The sequence below is a fragment of the Vipera berus genome, assembly GCF_964194415.1.
Source record: "Vipera berus genome assembly, chromosome: 2".
Taxonomy (NCBI): Eukaryota; Metazoa; Chordata; class Lepidosauria; order Squamata; family Viperidae; genus Vipera; species Vipera berus.
The window spans coordinates 95,370,629-95,387,663 of NC_138203.1; the positions used below are offsets into that span (position 1 = coordinate 95,370,629).

Genomic DNA, 17,035 nt, shown 5'->3' on the forward strand with positions numbered 1-17,035 from the left:
CAGCATATAATGACAAGCAAACTGAAAGAGAGAGAAGTGGGGGGGGGGAGATCTTCTCCACTGTGTTAAATGAGGAACAATGACTGGAACCTTTGAAGGACATGCCATACTCCATATTACAAAACTGGGATGGGCCATGGCTAAGAAGCAAAAGAGACTAGGGCAAAACTCAAAGTTGATTTCATTCTATATCATTTAATTGTGCTAGATGGAGAAAATTAGTAAATAATACAGTTTATCAAAAATGCAAGTATTTTTCTCCTTCTGTTACAAATGAGCAGCAATGTTTAGAGAAACCGCCCCTAAAACTTGTATGGACTGCAGATTGTGCACTCAGGCTAATTAGGTAAAGCTATCTCTTTAAAGGGCAGAAATTGTTCCAAATAATACTCTTTAATGAGCAGATGTGCATACAAAGCTTCTTGGTAGAAGATGCTCTATTTCTGCTTGTTAATATAACTAGCAGTTAGCTCTTGAGAGCTTGGAAATAATAAATCTTATACTATTTCTGTCCCCATTGTCTCATTTTTCTAATCAAGTTCATCAAATTGGTGATAAATCAGATGATGTTAAATCTTACATATACTCTTTGTATATAAAACCATTTATACAAACAACCCAGAAATTTGCCTTTACTGGGAGAAATACGCTAATACAACGTCATCCACTATTACAAGTAGTAGTGCTGCCGAATCACTTGTTTAAATATTTGATCTTTCATAACCCTCATGTTCCCTCCACCGCTGTTCGGGTAGTTTATGTCATCAGATTCTGGAAGTTTATAAATTCAGTAGAATAAAAGCTATGGTTAATCTGATTCAGCTGAGGGGGTAGAAAGGAAGATTTCATTAAGCTTGCAAATATATACCGTATATACTTGAGTATAAGCCGACTCGAGTATAAGCCGAGACCCCCAATTTCACCCCCAAAAACTGGAAAAAGTTATTGACTCGAGTATAAGCCGATCCGCCGTTCTGCAAGCCTCCGCCGCCGGCGGAGGCTGGATCCGCGCTCTGCAAGCCTCTGCCGCCAGCAGAGGCTCGATCCGCCATTTTGCAAGCCTGAATACACAGGAATACCCTGTGTGGCCGCGGCTCTCGGGGAAGCCCTGGCTGTCCGCTTCCTCGCTCCACGCTGCCATTCGGGGCCCGCGCGTTCCCCGGGCAAATCGCGGCGCCCAGCAGGCGAGGAAACACGCCCGCTCCAGTCGCCCCCCCTTCCCTCAGGAGACGTGAAGCAAGTGACTGCCTGGAGCTTACCGAGGACTTGCGCGCGGCCGAGGCTTCGGTGCTTCCAGGATCGCGCGCACCTCTCCCAAGCCGCCGCCGCCCGGAGACCTGCCGACGTTTGGGGAGGTTTGGGGAGGTGCGCGCGCACCTCCCCAAACCTCCCCAAACTTCGGCAGGTCTCCGGACGGCGGTGGCTTGGGAGAGGTGCGCGCGATCCCGGAAGCACCAAAGCCTCGGCCGCGCACAAGTCTTCGGTAAGTTTTTTTTTGTTGACTGGAGTATAAGCCGAAGTGGAATTTTTCAGCCCAAAAAGTGGGCTGAAAAATTCGGCTTATACTCAAGTATATACGGTAACTGCTGATCAAATCCTATATTTAAATACAGAAATATCTTTTTTGAGGGACCTATCTATATTTATATCTATCTAATGACAATAAAGATATTCTATCTATATCTATGTCATCTAGGCTTGGGTATGAATGAACTCTTAATGGGATATTCCCCATTGTGTACGTTTTTTCCCTCCTCCAGTCCTCTTTGTCTCTGAAAAGTTGGGGAATCCTCTAGAATTACGTTGAAAATAGCATTGGATCTGGGAAATATACAAGGAATCATAATTTATGAAAATCACTTTCTTCTTAGTCAATGAAGCTTCCATTAAATCAAAGATCAAAAGTTCCTCTAATTGTGAAACAAGTCCCGTGGAATTTGATTCTGATGTGACAACAAATAATGGCTAAGCCAAGTACAAGCTTAACAGTATTGTCATTATTTCCTTTCCTTTTTTTTTTTTTGCTCTTCTGGTTTGAATTGAAAATAGAAGCCATTGTTTTCCAATTCAAACGTAACGGTGAATCATAATTTGCAGAAAAAATATCAGACACAAAGAACCAGGACTATTTGTTTAGGTTGCAGCATAAATGGTTTATTGAAACCTATATCCAAGAATCTGGTCAACTAATGGTCAGCACTAAATTAGTGCTAGATATGGGTCAGTGGAATTCAAGGGGGCTGGACTTGGGCCTCTTGTGGCAATGCAAGGACTCCAAATTAATGGCCCATTTTACTCCATCCTCCAGTTTGCTCTTCTATAAAAACTGAAGCATATGAGGAAAGCATATGAGAGATTTTATCAGCTGTGTATATGTGTGTGGAATATTACCTATAGCAATAATATCCATAATACTTCAGACAAAGCAATATTTCAAGGCTATATAAACAATTCAATTTTACAATTAACAATAAAAAGTCTATACTGTATATAATATGAAAATAAAAGGAAAAGAAGCTAGTACTCTTATGTCATAGAGACATAGACAAAACAACTACACAAAAGGACTACTTTCTTTAGTCATCTATTCATTAGAGTTATTTTCATGAAAACTCAAATTAAAAAGTGTGCTATTGTAATACTGTTAAGAAATAAGAATGAGAGTATCTCATGAATGATTGCAATTGCTGAGTGTGCACAAAATTAAAGATGATTAGAGGGGGACCATCTTGCACATATGTACTATTCCTAAAATCAGATTTAGTTCCTTCAAAGAGTTAATTTCTTTTCGGCTCATCAGTTATTGCTTTTTATAAAACTAACTTTTATTAAAGGTCATTGATAAAATGTTGGCTTATATTTGCAAAAAAATGGTGTTCCCAATATACATGAAAATATATGTTAGCGTGTATAGGTCAAATCATTTAAAAACAAAAATTTGTGTTTTGCCAAACTATGGGCTTTAAAGGAGATCTAATAATTGTTTTTGAAAGTTAAAAAGCAGCTAAAGAAAAAGTAATCACTGAGATGTTCCATTCATTTATACTGTTACAAATTATAAAAATGTTCTGAAAATCTTTAAAATGATAATTGCAATCAGCCTACATAAGCGTTTTCACCTGCTGTTAGTTACAAACTTCATGCACTATTCTTCTAACCCAGGGGTAGGCAACCTTGGCTCTTTTATCACTCATGGACTTCAACTCCCAGAATTCCTGAGTCAGCTCAGGAATTCTGGGAGTTGGAGTCCATGAGTCATGAAAGAGCCAAGGTTGCCTACCCCTGTAAACCTTCTACTTCCTTTCAATGGCCCATCAGTATCTTTTCTTCTCCCTTGCTTACCAGCACAACCCATGAAATTATATAATTACATGGTTTAAAAAAAATCAAGATTTGCCATCGTCGAGGCATGGTAGATTAATTTTTTTTTAAAAAAAATTAAATCGCTATTCTTATTTACCTTTGCAGAGGTGGCTGCAATAATGAAATATATAACAAAAATGCCAAGGAGTTTGCATGTGAACTATCTGTATAGTACTAGAAATATTTGCTGTACTTACTATCTCAGGAAGTCCTCTGTGAAAGTATCAGACAGGCACAGACCTGCTTAGCTGGGCTGTGCAATGCTAAATATGTTTAATTGGAACTAAGTCCTTTTTAATTCAGTGGGGTTTTATTGCCTTAAGAGATTCCAACAGACCAAATGGTTGCATGCAGAATGGCAACAGTAAAAAAAAAAAGCTATTAAAGTGCATTGAATAAACACAGGCCTTATTTGATAAGATCTATCTTCAAGTACGTCTGCCTTTTATCTGAATTAATTAGTGATGCCGAGGTATTATCTGCATAGCTATTACAAAAGTCGTTTCATATCATTGACTCACTATAGAGCAGTGGTTCCCAACCTTTTCTATACCCTGCACCCCTAGAACGCTTCTGATATATTCTCGCAGCCCTTACAAAAGTTCGAAATAATGGCAACGAATTATGCATATACACTATATAATTTTGAAAACCCAAGTTTTTGCACCCCCTGGAATATCGTCTCGCACCCTCAGGGGGTGCAAGAACCCCTGGTTGGGAGCCCCTGCTATAGAGAATCAAGATACAGGGTGAGTCTGAATAGGTTGCTTTCCGATTACCAACAGCTAGCAGAGAAAGGGAATAGGTTCAATTCTCTTCCCGCCAGGGGCTTGTAGAAAGAAAAAAAAATGACCTGTCCAGAGGTGCAGACCTACTGCAGACCCACCTAAGCATGCGCAGTCTGAGGCTCATTAATAGGGACCCTTGGCAAAGAGGCAAGTGTCCAATATTCTTCTCCAGGACATGTGGTGAATGTCCTCATAATAACCATTTGGCTCCTTTTAACAATAGCAACAGCCTAGTATTTCTCATTATTTTTAAAACAAATATTTATCTTTCACGTTTGTACATATACTGAGCCTGTGGCAAATTTTAACTATGAAAATCCCCGCGTCCAATCTACTTTAAAATTAGGTTTATGCAGTACAAAGAAAAGCAGGGTGGTTGAAAACTGATGCCTGATGCTTGCTGAGCACTGACCCCTTAAGGAAATTCAGAGATGCTGCATCTTGTCTAAGAAAGCCTTGCTTCCCCCCCCCCCCCCCCAGGCTAGCAAAACCTAAAATTTTAGTTTCCCTTTCTGTGAACTGTGCTTCAAGGATCTTGGCAGCTTATGTCAAAGAGTAGGTCACACTATTTCAATACCACATATTCAAGAATAAGAATATCATGTCAAAGGCGTGACAATTGTCTAACAAAATCATTTGAACCTGCTTTAAAGAGGAGATTTTTGTCAGAGATTTGGGGAATCTTTTTATTATTCAAATGTCAGCGGAACTAATCCTGGGCTTCCTACCAGGATGGTCTTCACTCACCATGCCACAGTATGAAGAGGGATTTCATTGTAATTTGAAATTCTAAAACATAATTAAGCAATCTTGGAATACAGTATGAATAGTTTAAGAGACCTCTAAGAATTAGTTCCTTGTCCACTTACCAAACAGCAGGAAGTTGCCATATTTCCTGGTAACACATGTTTTTTTTCCCCCTAAGTGCAGCTTTCTCTAAAGTCTAAAAATGATTCTTTGGTGTTTCTTACGCAAGGATTGCTGAGCACATAAAACCAACGTTGCTTGCATAGGACGGCTGCACATGTCCATAAATTGCCTTGATTATTTAAAATACATATGTGCTTTTTTTGGTCTTCAAGCAACTTTTTAAAAGTATTTTTGTATGTCAGCCATCAGCTAATGCACATATTTGAAACTGAGTATTTCCTACTTTGTGACATTCTATCATCCTATACCTCTGTTACCTCTTTTTTTAGCTGCACTTATTTTATGTATGCCTTCTGTCCTGTCATGCAGCACTACAGATCTTCATTGAAAGTTGGCCCTGGACTTTTCCTACATTTCAACACATACACACACCCCAGTTGGAACATTTTTATTTATTTCCATCACCATCTGCATTGGAAAATAGAGGTTTGGGAATGGTTGGTTTGCATTTAAAATGTCTTCCTGTGGCACACAAGAAGTCCTTGACTTGCAAGCATTCATTTAGCAACTGTTCAAAATTACAGTAGTGACTTACAACTGGTCCTTGGCACTTATGACCATACAAGCATTCTGCACAGTCACATGATCAAAATTCAGGCGCTTAGCAACTGGAAGGTATTTATGACAGTTGCAGCATCCTGCGATTGCCATTTGCAACCTTCCCAGCTGGCTTCCGACAAACAAAGTCGGGACAAGCAGGATTCACTTAACAGCTGCAAGGTTCATTTAAGAACTGTGCCAAAAAAATCGGGTGTGACTCACTTAACCGCCATCCTGCTTAGCAGTGGAAACTCTAGTTTCATTCGTAGGTCATAAATTGAGCATGGCCAGGTTAGCTTCTGTTTGCAAGTGTTCCATTAAAAGAAAATGGAATAGCCATTGAAAACAACAGTATACACTTTGGGAAAAATCTTTTTGCTGGATCAAAACGAGATTCTCTTAGCCCATCTTTCTTAAAAAGACTCCCTTCTATCAGAGACACTAAGCCTGCACTGCCTGGTTGCCTCATCGGCAGAACTGTTTCTGGAGAGCTGTGATGAAGAGCAACATCTGTATTAATCCCCAGCTGATACTCACAAGTGATTGCCTAACCCTTCTATCTCAGGTGGCTGGAAAAATAGTAGTTCAACTACCCTCATTAAAAATCGATCAGTCAAGAAACAGGATGCTCAGAAAGACAAATAGTATTTTAAGAAATCTGCTGAATTTTAGACTAGCAACTTTTTACCAATAAGGCCAGTATTCTACTGACTTCACTACTATAGGAGTCTCATTGAAAAATGGGTGGGGAAAAAATCAAATGTAGTAATAATAATGCAGTTTGGGGTATGCATTTTGATACTTAAGACTTTTATATGTGCATTAACTTTGTGTCTGGGGTTGTGTGTGTACAGATTGACAGACATATGTATAAATGTAGTCTCCGATTTACAACAGTTCATTTAGTGACCATTCAAAGTTGCAATGGCACTGAAAAAACAACTTATGACTGCTTTTCACACTTACAACCATTGCAGCATCCCTGTTGCAGTGTCCTGGGATCTTTTTAATCACATTCTGCTATCTTCTTTGACAAGCAAAGTCAATGGGAAAGCCAGAATCACTTAACAACTCTGTTACTAACTTAAGAACTTGCAGTGATTGGCAAGAAAGGTTGTAAAATGGGGCAAAACTTACTTAACACATTTCTCACTTAGCAACAGGAATTGTGGGCTCAATTGTGGTCGTAAGTCGAGAACTACCAGGTATATGATTAGGAAGACCTACCCAGAGGAAATTCACCATGACTTTCCTGGGATAGAAAGATGGGACAAGGGGAATTGTCCAGTGGCCGCAGTAATCTCTGTCCCGATTGCCAAAATATCTCAAGACAGATATTTTTAAGCTTGCTCAGAATCAAACCAGCATGAGCACAAAACAGGAGCAACTTAAATGACATGTATGGTGTGCTTTTGCAATACACGTGATAATTTCTTTCTAGATGGCAGCATACACCAAAGATTCCGTGTACCTGGCACTTTCCAATTCCCCATAATAAGTAAGGGAGTTTGATCACATCAGTTGATTTCTAATTATAATTTCCTTTTTTTTTAAAAAATCCCATTTATATCCCGCCCTTCTCCGAAGACTCAGGGCGGTTTACAAGCTTAGCAGTAGCCTTCATTCTATGTATATGCCTGCTTATTAGGGCTTTCACACACACCCCAAGCGGCATTATTACAAAGTCAGCTTAATTGCCCCCAACAATCTACTTTTGTTTTATCAACATGGATTAAATACATCTTCGGATCATTTCAGACACAGCAGTCTTGGAGACCACAGACAAGCACAGACCTGCTCCTATCTATCTGCCTATAACTCTCTCCTCTACTTCTTACTGTGTTGGAAAGATTGCTAAACTGTAGTTTTCAGCTGGAAAATAGGATTGTAAAAGTATATGCTCCTGAAGGTAGATTCAAAATGCCTCAAATTGATCATTTAACCTTACCATCACATTTTTAGAGTAGAATTTGTAAAGCTTTTCCTCTTTCTACTAAGCTCCAGTATTTGCGACTACCATATCTTGGCAGCAAAAATCTGGTTGAACACTAGATGGCAGTAAATATTTCTTTGTTGCCCTCTCATTATCATCTGGCTTTTGCAACCCAGATATAACTGTAAAGTGTGAGTTGGGTTAACTTATATTTCTTGATTATGGTCATTATGATTTATAAACCATAGTTATGGCTTAGCTTACTATATTTATTTATTCACATTTATATACCGCCCTATTCCCTGAGGACTCAGGGCGGTTTACAGGAAATTAAAAAATCCACCATACAAAAGTTAAAAAACCAAATTAAAAAATATTAAATTGACCCTGTATGCTTAAAACCCCAATTAAAATTTCTCCTCAGCCTGGGCCCGAGAGCTCAAAGAGCCAGGTCTTCAGGCCCCGGCGGAATGATCGGAGGTCGGGGGCAGTCCTCAGCTCCACCGGCAGCTGGTTCCAGAGGGCAGGCGCTCCCACTGAGAAGGCCCTATCCCTGGGTGTCACCCGCCGGCAATCTCTCACCGGCGGCACCCTGAGCAGACCCTCCCTGTGGGAGCGCACTGGGCGAAGGGCGTTTGATCCAGACAATTGTGATTTATTCTATACAACTCAACAGGCTTTTCATATGAGCTTGGAATTATTTGACAAGTACATTCAGATTAAGGCTTTGTTTTGAAATCCACTTTTTTTAAAAAAAGAGCTATGGAATTCTCTCACTTTTAATTATTCAGGTGAAGTAACATTGTGATCACAAAACACACAAAACCAAGGTTAATTGAATCATGGTTTATTACATTAACCCAACCCAATTGCCTGGGTTTGAAGAACACACCAAAATGGGCTTGTTTCACGCATTTACTTTCTTGTCTTTTATTGGCAGCAAAATATTTTATATATTTTAATTTCTACAATATACAAATTACTAGAAAAATAGAAAATATATATTATACACGTTCGCTGTATGTGCATGTGTGCATCTGTGTCTATGTGTGTGTGCACACACACATTTATGTGAGTAAACAGGCTTAATATGTGAGTAAACTGATGGGCATATTGCCCTTATTTCAAGCTCAGACACTTGCTGATTTGTTTATGTTTAAATGTTCAAATGATAGCTCACTTTGGAGGAAGGGGAAGTCATTTGTCATGATTATAATTTTTATTATGGCTAGGAACTCTGAAACCCAGAAGCAACCCAGTTGTCTTAATTCTAAAAGTGTTAATGCACTTTAGGATAGCTGACATCCTAAAAAAAATATTTGGAAGTAAATCCCATGGATTTCATAGACTTTTCTTCCTATATGTATAACATGAATAAATCTGTTTAAATATTGTGTTCAGTAATGTTAAGCCATGGTTTATTAAGCAAAACACAAGCCACCCCTTCTCAAACTGAATGCTGACAAATGTGAGGATTTCAGCCTTCACCTTCTCCAGGCAGTCTGGCCCTTGGTGGAAATAATGAAAATGCTGAATATGAAAGCAAAAGATTATTGGTAATTTATTGTTTATGTAGTAGCAGAAGGCAATACGGTTAGGTGGCACTGTATGTTGCACACAAAAAAAGTATAGGCCATTATAAATTCTAAAATGATTTATATTAACAAAGGATTAACTGTAACAGACTTCTCCCAAATGTACATACATACAGTACATACATTAACTGAATGGCCATAGACCAAAGTATTCCAAATGAAAAGTGGGAACTCTTTCAAAATAAGGATTATACTTTTGGGTTCTTCAGTAACTGGATAAACAATAACATTCTAAGCTACAAGTGTGGGAAAAGATTATCTCTGCAGAGTGTATAGAAATGTCCAAAGTAAGGGTAGGTGCAGGTATGAGACAATATTATACATACATTTCAGAAAATGGCTACGTGCTCTTATTATAAAATACTGAGCATTTCTGCCTTCCTTTTTTGCCCCTGTTCTGCTAGATGGCATCGTTTCCAGAAAGACAGAATTTAAGAAATAGTAAAGCTGCCAGATTACCAATGCCCTTTGGGGAAGAGCTGGATTTCAACACAAAGGAAGGTTTTGATCCACATTTTCATACATTAAACCATTAGAGCACCCATTAGACTTCTCAGTGTAAACTGGAGAGTTAATCTGGTTACTCCAATTCTGTGTATTGATTCGAGGGTTGCCCTAAATTAAATCATCTGAAGTGCTGACCTAACAGAAAAAGGGATGCCAGGTGCAGTACTTTGCCAAATCTCATTTTCTGGGCCCAACCAGATGAGGCAGGACCTCCCGGTTCATTAACTATCAGCTATGGGGAATAAACATCTGGATCAGGAGCTGTCATTGGCACCCAAACTTTGAAACAAAGGATCCACTTCCCCATTTCTCAGCCTGTGCCCTCATAGGTAATCTGTGGACCACATGACAAAAGGCTCTTAGTTTAACAGAAGCAAGCGAACAACTTCATGAGAACCCAGGAAAGTCAGGACGGGCACCTAGCACTCTTCTCCCCCCAAAGCCTCATTTTTGTGCCTTAACTTTGTTATAGCCCTTGCGTGTCCCAAACTGGCTCATCCAGCTCTATTGCAGAAGGAACTGCAGCAAATGCATCTGCCAGGGCCAACCCCAATAGTTGAAAATCTATCTCTCTCTCTCTCTTTTTACCCTCTTAGGAGTGCAGGGACGCTGTCCTCTTTTCCACGTGACCAAAGGATGCCCTTTCGCTCCGTTACAGGGATCCCTCTTCGTTTTGTCCCCTCGTTTGTTGCCAGTCTTTGACAAAACATCGCCACTACACGCCTGGCTCGGGCAAAGACGAACGTAGTAGGTAGGACCCGAGCCAAAAAGCATATAAGACGAACGGAGGCGAAATGCACCCGTCCCAGGATAAAATGTTGCAGGATCCGCTCCGGGTCGGTCCCCGGGAATCTTTTTTCACTCCGCGAAGTTCCTTGAAGTTCCAACACAAGTCCGGAAAGCTGCAAGGAAGGCAAAACCTCGGATCTCGGGGACCGACCCAGATCGGATCCTGCAAAAGCACCTATTTCTCAGGGGGAGTTTGGAGGGAGCCTCCTCGGAGGACGGACGGACGGCTGGCTGGCTGGCCGGCCGGTCCTCTCTCTCCTTGCAGGCGGCCTCTGTTAGCCTCTCTCCGCCTCGACTAGCGATCCCCCGCCGCTGCTCCGCCCCGCCCGCCCACATTCCCACACCCTCGTGCCCCGGGGGGTTGCTTAGGCTCCTCCCGTCCCCGACAAGCGGTGTGCGTGCGTGTGAGGGACGAACGCCCCCCCCGACACACACACACACACACACACCTTTCCTGGGTGGGGGGGGGTGGGGGGAGAGAGAGGAAGAACCTGGCAGAAAATCCCTGCCCCGAAGTTCTCTCTCGCTCGCGCTCTCCAAGGCTGCAGCAGATGGAGCCAGGAGGACCGAGGGAGAGCAGCGGGCGCTGAAGGCAGCTGTGCGAAGAGCGGAGCGGGGGGGAAAAAAAAGAGAGAGAGAGAGAACAGCGGAGAGAGAGAAAGAGGAGACGAAACTTTTCGCTCCGGCCGTTCCCCTCGCTCGCTCGCTCGTCGTTGCCTGGACGGCTGTGGGAAGGGGAGAGACGTTCGAGGAGAGGAGAGGGGAGATTGCAGAGCGCCCCGACGCTGGACATGAACGACTCGCGGAGGGCAGCCACCCAGGAGCAGGGGGCAGCCGGCGTCGCCTCCTCCTCCTCCTCCTCCTCCCCGTTGGAGGGTCCGGAGAAGAGGCGGAAAAACCGGAGAGGCAAAGGGGGCGCCGGCAACAGAGGCGCTCCCCGGGAGGAGAGCGGGCCAGGTAAGTCCCCCCAGAAGCGTTTCTTCCACGGGGATGAAAGCGAGAGGGCGCGCGCCTCTTAGCCCGGCGGGTGAAGCCGGCAGGGTTCTCCAGGGCGAGAGGCAGGTGGTCGGCCTCGGCTTGACCGGGAAGCCCTCCTCTCCCCGACTTTACGGGAGGAGGGGGGGGCGCGCGGGCGCGTGCGCAGGCGCTGAGGCGCGCGAGAAAGGTGGCCACGCGTTGATTCTCCCGCCTCGCCGCCAAACTCCAACCCAGCCGGCGGGCGGCTCGAGCTTCGCCTCCAGGCTGGAGAGCCGGAGAAGGGCAGCCGGCACGCGCTCTCGTTTCCTTTCCCCTCCAAGAGTTTGGAGCTTCCAGATAGCCCTTTCTCCCGCGTCACGGCTTACGGCCGCTGTGCGTTCGTCTATAGCCCAATAAGTCGCTGGCTCGCTCGCTTGTATCGCCTTGCGAAATGGGGAGCGGGGTTTGTGTGTGTGTGTGTGTGGGTGTGTGTGGAAGAGAAGAATACCCGCAGAGAAAGACGGACATATATGCACACACACCTGATCAGAAATCCTGGGAACGCAAAGGAGTGGCGCAATTCTCCTCACCGCTTGGCCGGGACCGTACAAGGGTGAGCGGAGCCCTCGCGTGCCTGGCGCGATAGGCTGCTGCTGCTGTTGCTGCTTGGGAAGTGGTCGGTGTGCAAGTTCTTCTTGGTGGCTGGGATCAGATCTGAAGGAATGTTCTAAGTCTTCCTTCCCGCCCATGCTCCCAAAAAAAAAAAAGGATTTAGTCTTTGAAGCCCTGGACTAGTTTTCTCAAGAGTCAGTCCAGCTGCTCCCAGAATAACTTACCTGAGATGAAACATACTTAGAATTACTCTGTATAAAGGTGCGAAGCATTGCTTGAATTCCTGGGAGGCATAGCTGGCTGTCATTTACAGTGGTACGCATCCATTAATCCTGTAAGCCTTTAGCCTTCCTACTTTATTCAGGCTTCGTAAGAATGAGGGGGGGGGTCTTTGTAATCTTGATTTCTGTTTTGTCTTCATTAACAACAACCCTGCGAGGAAGGTCTGCCCAAAACTACCCCACAGAGTTTGTAATAAATTGAACGGTATACCTAAACCTTCAGTGCTTGATAATGCTTGCTCCGTGATACGGGTCTTTTCTCCAACTTGCGTAAATTCCACTTTGTGAAATTTATAGCGGTGAGTGAGTATACAGACTTGCATAATCTCTGCACTCGTGAACATGGATGGCATGAATTGTGTTTCTGTGATCTGATAGTAATGAATGTCAATACATAAAGAGGAAAATGCCTCTGTAGACAAGTGTGAACTTAAAGGTTGAATTTGATATAAAGGAAGACTTTTTGCATGTAATACAGCAGGTAACTGCTTTGCTCTAGTTATTCTAGAAGTGGCATCTTGTATACTATATTCATATATAACAATAATTGGTTACATTTGGATTAAAATTTCTTTTTAAAAATCAATGTTCTTGTATGACTTGTATGACTTACTAAGAAAGCTGTGTCATGCTATTCTAGACAGGAGAAGCTAAAACAGTGTACATCATGTCCAATTGTTTCTTTTGGGGGGATAATAAAAGTTTGTCTAAATTTACAAATTTGTCTAAATTTACAACCATCAACATCTCTGTCACATCCATTAGCCTTAAGAGTTTTTCCAGTCCATCTGGTAGCGGTCATGTGTTTGGATGTTAAAAGTGAACTCTCACTAATAATGCTATATTGGTAGGATGTTTCCAGCAGTAGTTCCAGCTGTTGAACATCTGTAGCAGGCTATTGAAGCAATGCTAATTTCAGCAGCCTATTCCCAAGATTTCCAGAATCTGGAGAATAGGACATGATATTTTCCAAGATGAATAGTATTGGAGAAGGCAGAAGTTTGGAAATAAGCAGTCAAATAGTTTCTTTGCAAGTCTCTCCTGTTAATTTCACTGTGAAGCAGGTGTGTTTACCAATTAATCCATTTAATTTCATTATTTCCAGTGAGTTACAAAACGGTATATTTTATTATATATTGTGTAATGCACCGCATGTATATTCAGAAGTAAGCTTCATTTGCTTAAATGGGACAGACTTGGAAAGAAATAACTGTAGCCTTGAACTGATAAACCTGATGTTAAAAGAATTTGAGCAGGGAAATCTCTAATTAAAATCTTTTCTCAAATGTGGGTCTGTTAAGTGAATATTAGTAAACCTTTTTTTAGACCTTATGTTTTCATTTGCAACAATAGGAATGACAATACTCATTATCACAGAAGGCCATCTAAGAGGAAGTGAAATAGTGCAGGAAAATCACTTTGGTTATTTGAAATATGTCATGTGTTAATTGTCCTGTTTTATATGTAAATCCATGGCCAGTGCAGAAGTTAACAGTTTCCATACCCAAGCTCTTTAAATGATAAGTTCATAAGTTATATCCCAAAATAAGTTTAAGGAACATCAAAGAAAAATAGTTGTCTACTTTTCTTGCAACTGTTTGTATATCTTTGCAAAATTAGTGGGGTTAAAAGGATTCGTAAACAACTTAAATGGGACTCAAGTATTGCTTGGGAGTAGATGAAATAGAAACTTTCCCTTTTTAAAATTAGGATCCAAACCTGGTTGCCAGCAACCCTTTTTCACCACACAATAAAACCCACATTAAGTCTTCAAAATGCTTTAGGTTGGGGACTGCAAAATGGAGATGAAGCCTTCCATTAATAAATATATCTTGTAACCTTTTTCAAATAACCTAGCTTTGATCCAAACCATCAATTAAATTTAAGTACGGTACTTAAAACTTATTAAACTTATTAAAGACTATAATAAGGCAAATCTCACTGGGAATTGGCTTGCCATTTTATAAGGAAATAATAATATTTTTTGCATACTTTGGCTACAAATCTCTTCTCTATTTCATATTAATGTATGCTCCTAACATATAATGTATGAACAGTGGATCCACTGGTATATTTTTAAATCATTATAAACATTTTTGTCTTTGCTTCTTATCTCAAAATAACATGTGAATCTTTAATTGGTTGACTTTAGGGCTTTTTTTAAATGGCTTGTAACAAACCATTCAAAGATAAATAACTCTACCAGTAATCCTGATCCATGCAAATAAGTATGTCTATTTGTATACATGAGGAACTTGAAGAACTGTATATATGAGATTCTTGAAGAACTGTGCAGGGTAAACAATGCTTTTTTACATTTTTTTTTGTTCAGGAACAACAGATGATACTACAAGCATTAATCTTGTAATATGCTGCCCTCCCCTGTTGTTTTTTCAAACTGTTGGTATTAATGACTTAATTCTGCCATAATTAAAAACAAATCCAAATGCCATTGTTCTAAGCACTAAGAAATGTCACGGGGAGCTTCGTCTGAAACCAAGTTATACCTGTAATTTAATTAAATTTAATGGTATTTACTGGGTTTTTTTCAGCATTAAATGGTGACAGGTGGTCAGACAAAATGTATTTATTGTTAATTTTATTGATACTCTGCTCCCAGTTTCTTCTCATAGTAAAAGATATCTTTGTAAGTTATAGTAAGTGGTTTTTTACGCAAATAAAACTTCTGAAACTGTACAAGCTTGTCTAGACTGGAAGTCCTAACATCATGTTGTTTTTTCCTAAAATGCAAGAATGTAATGAGGTGTTATGTAAACGTTTTAGTGGAAGATGATATCAACTAGGATACAAGGAAGTAACTTTTTACCTTCAGAACTAAGACAGTTTCATTGACAAAAGTTTTAAAAGCTACATAATGAAATTAAGAAGTCAGAAAATGGAAGATTTCTCTGACGTAATGTTTTTCTTATCAAATTGTCAAACACAAACTTATAACCAAGCGGCAATTCTTGAAAATAAGTTCTAATATTTGTAGATAAATGTACAAATGAGACAGATCTGGACACTGCCTTTTTTCACAAATTTTAATTTTGAATCTTTTATTAGCAAAGGTTCATATTAACTATGTTTTGGATTGGAAGTAGTACAAATACAATACTTTCATGAGTGAAATTATATTTAAGTTTCCCAAATTATGACATTCCACTTAAGAGTTTTGATGTAAAGATGAGTTTCAACCAACTTTGAATATAATTCTTTGCAGTATGAGTCTAATGAGATGAATGTAGGCAAGCATAATAGAAAAGTTTTTAGTCAAACATTCTGTCAGATAACCTTTTGGGGGGAAAAACATTTGAGTGTTCGAACGAAAAGCAACCAGACAGTTTCCTTACCTACAGTTGGCTCTCTTACAGTTACAGGAACTACACACAATAGTTGTAGCTTAGAAAATGAAGTGTATTAGTGCAGGGACCGGTTCCATGGAGAGAGGTTTTTCTGCAGATTGGTGGGGTGTGTGGTTTCCCATGTTGCCTGCATCCGCGGATGGGGCTTCGTTTGTTTGCACAATCCAGTTTCTGGCATGCCCTGGCCCAGTGCCGGTCCATGGACTGGGAGTTGAGAACCCCTGTATTAGTGTACATATTTCCCCTATTGAAGTTAATAGAAATCTTACAAAGATGCCAACATGCTGAATCGATATAATAATTATGATAACAATCCTTGACCGTAATTGTACATTTGCCTAATGTCAGAATTCACTGGGATAAGTTGCACATATATGTGTGTGTGTGTGTGTGTGTATGTATATATATGTTTGTGTATATATATATGTATGTGTAAGTATATATATATATATGTGTGTGTGCGTGTGTGTGTGTGTATACACACACACACACACACACACACACACATATATACAGTATAGTGAGTAGAATTATCCCAATTTAAAGAAAATCAAAATAAAGTTAATGATTTTCTAGACAGCTTAAACCTATTGACACGGGCTATGTTCCATCACCTCCTTAGAAATGCTCATTTTTATTCTGTACTTACATGGCCATGTGCATTCAGCTGCTTAACTTGATTTTTGTCCTCTGTCTGTTTTAACTATAAAAATATTTCCCTTCTTTTGAGAAAGAGGGAAAGATTATGTATCAATGTATTATGTATTAATGCAATCCTCTACTTGCAGTGCCTGATATTGTAATAAACCTGAGAAGGCCCAGATTGTAGAATATAAATTACTCAGTACAAGACAGTTCTCTTAAACAAGTGTTTGGAGCTTTATGGTATATCTGTTGTATTCATCTTGGGACATAATGTTTTCTTAGATTGACTTCATATGAGACATTGTTTGTTCTCTTTTAATCCAAAATTGTCCATGAAGCAAATACACACATTCTTTGTACAAAGTTTACATCACCAAGGATAGGGACATTTTTTCATTATCAAATCCTTTCCCAAAATTTATTATAGGTAGGGTAGTTCCTTGGTCACAACTAGGAAATACCTATGGTCTTTTCTAAGTCACAGCCATATCTAATTATGGCAGATTATGCTAATTCTAACCAAAATAGCATTGTGATTTGGTAGAATTTAGTTATGATAGAGTTTGATGATTGTTTCTGTTTTATTTATCTATACATAGAAGAATTCCTTAGTTTCTATATTCCTTTTGCCACGATAAAAACTTGGAAAGAGTCTGAAGGTAACATAGTCTTCCATCTTCCACAGAAGAGGGATAGTGCTGAAATCTTATTTTTGTATAGTATTGCCAAA

General features: G+C 40.4%; 1 protein-coding gene across 4 annotated transcripts in view; it reads left to right on the plus strand.

Moving 5' to 3' along the window:
* Positions 1-10,966: 10,966 nt before the first annotated feature.
* Positions 10,967-17,035, plus strand: part of NRG1 (neuregulin 1) — a gene marked incomplete at its 5' end in the record, with an annotated part of 174,188 nt that continues 168,119 nt past the window's right edge. For all 4 annotated transcript variants that reach the window (XM_081320319.1, XM_081320318.1, XM_081320320.1 and 1 more), the window contains one exon: positions 10,967-11,402. In XM_081320319.1, coding sequence (XP_081176445.1) covers positions 11,237-11,402 — 166 coding nt within the window. The remainder of the gene's footprint in view (positions 11,403-17,035) is intronic.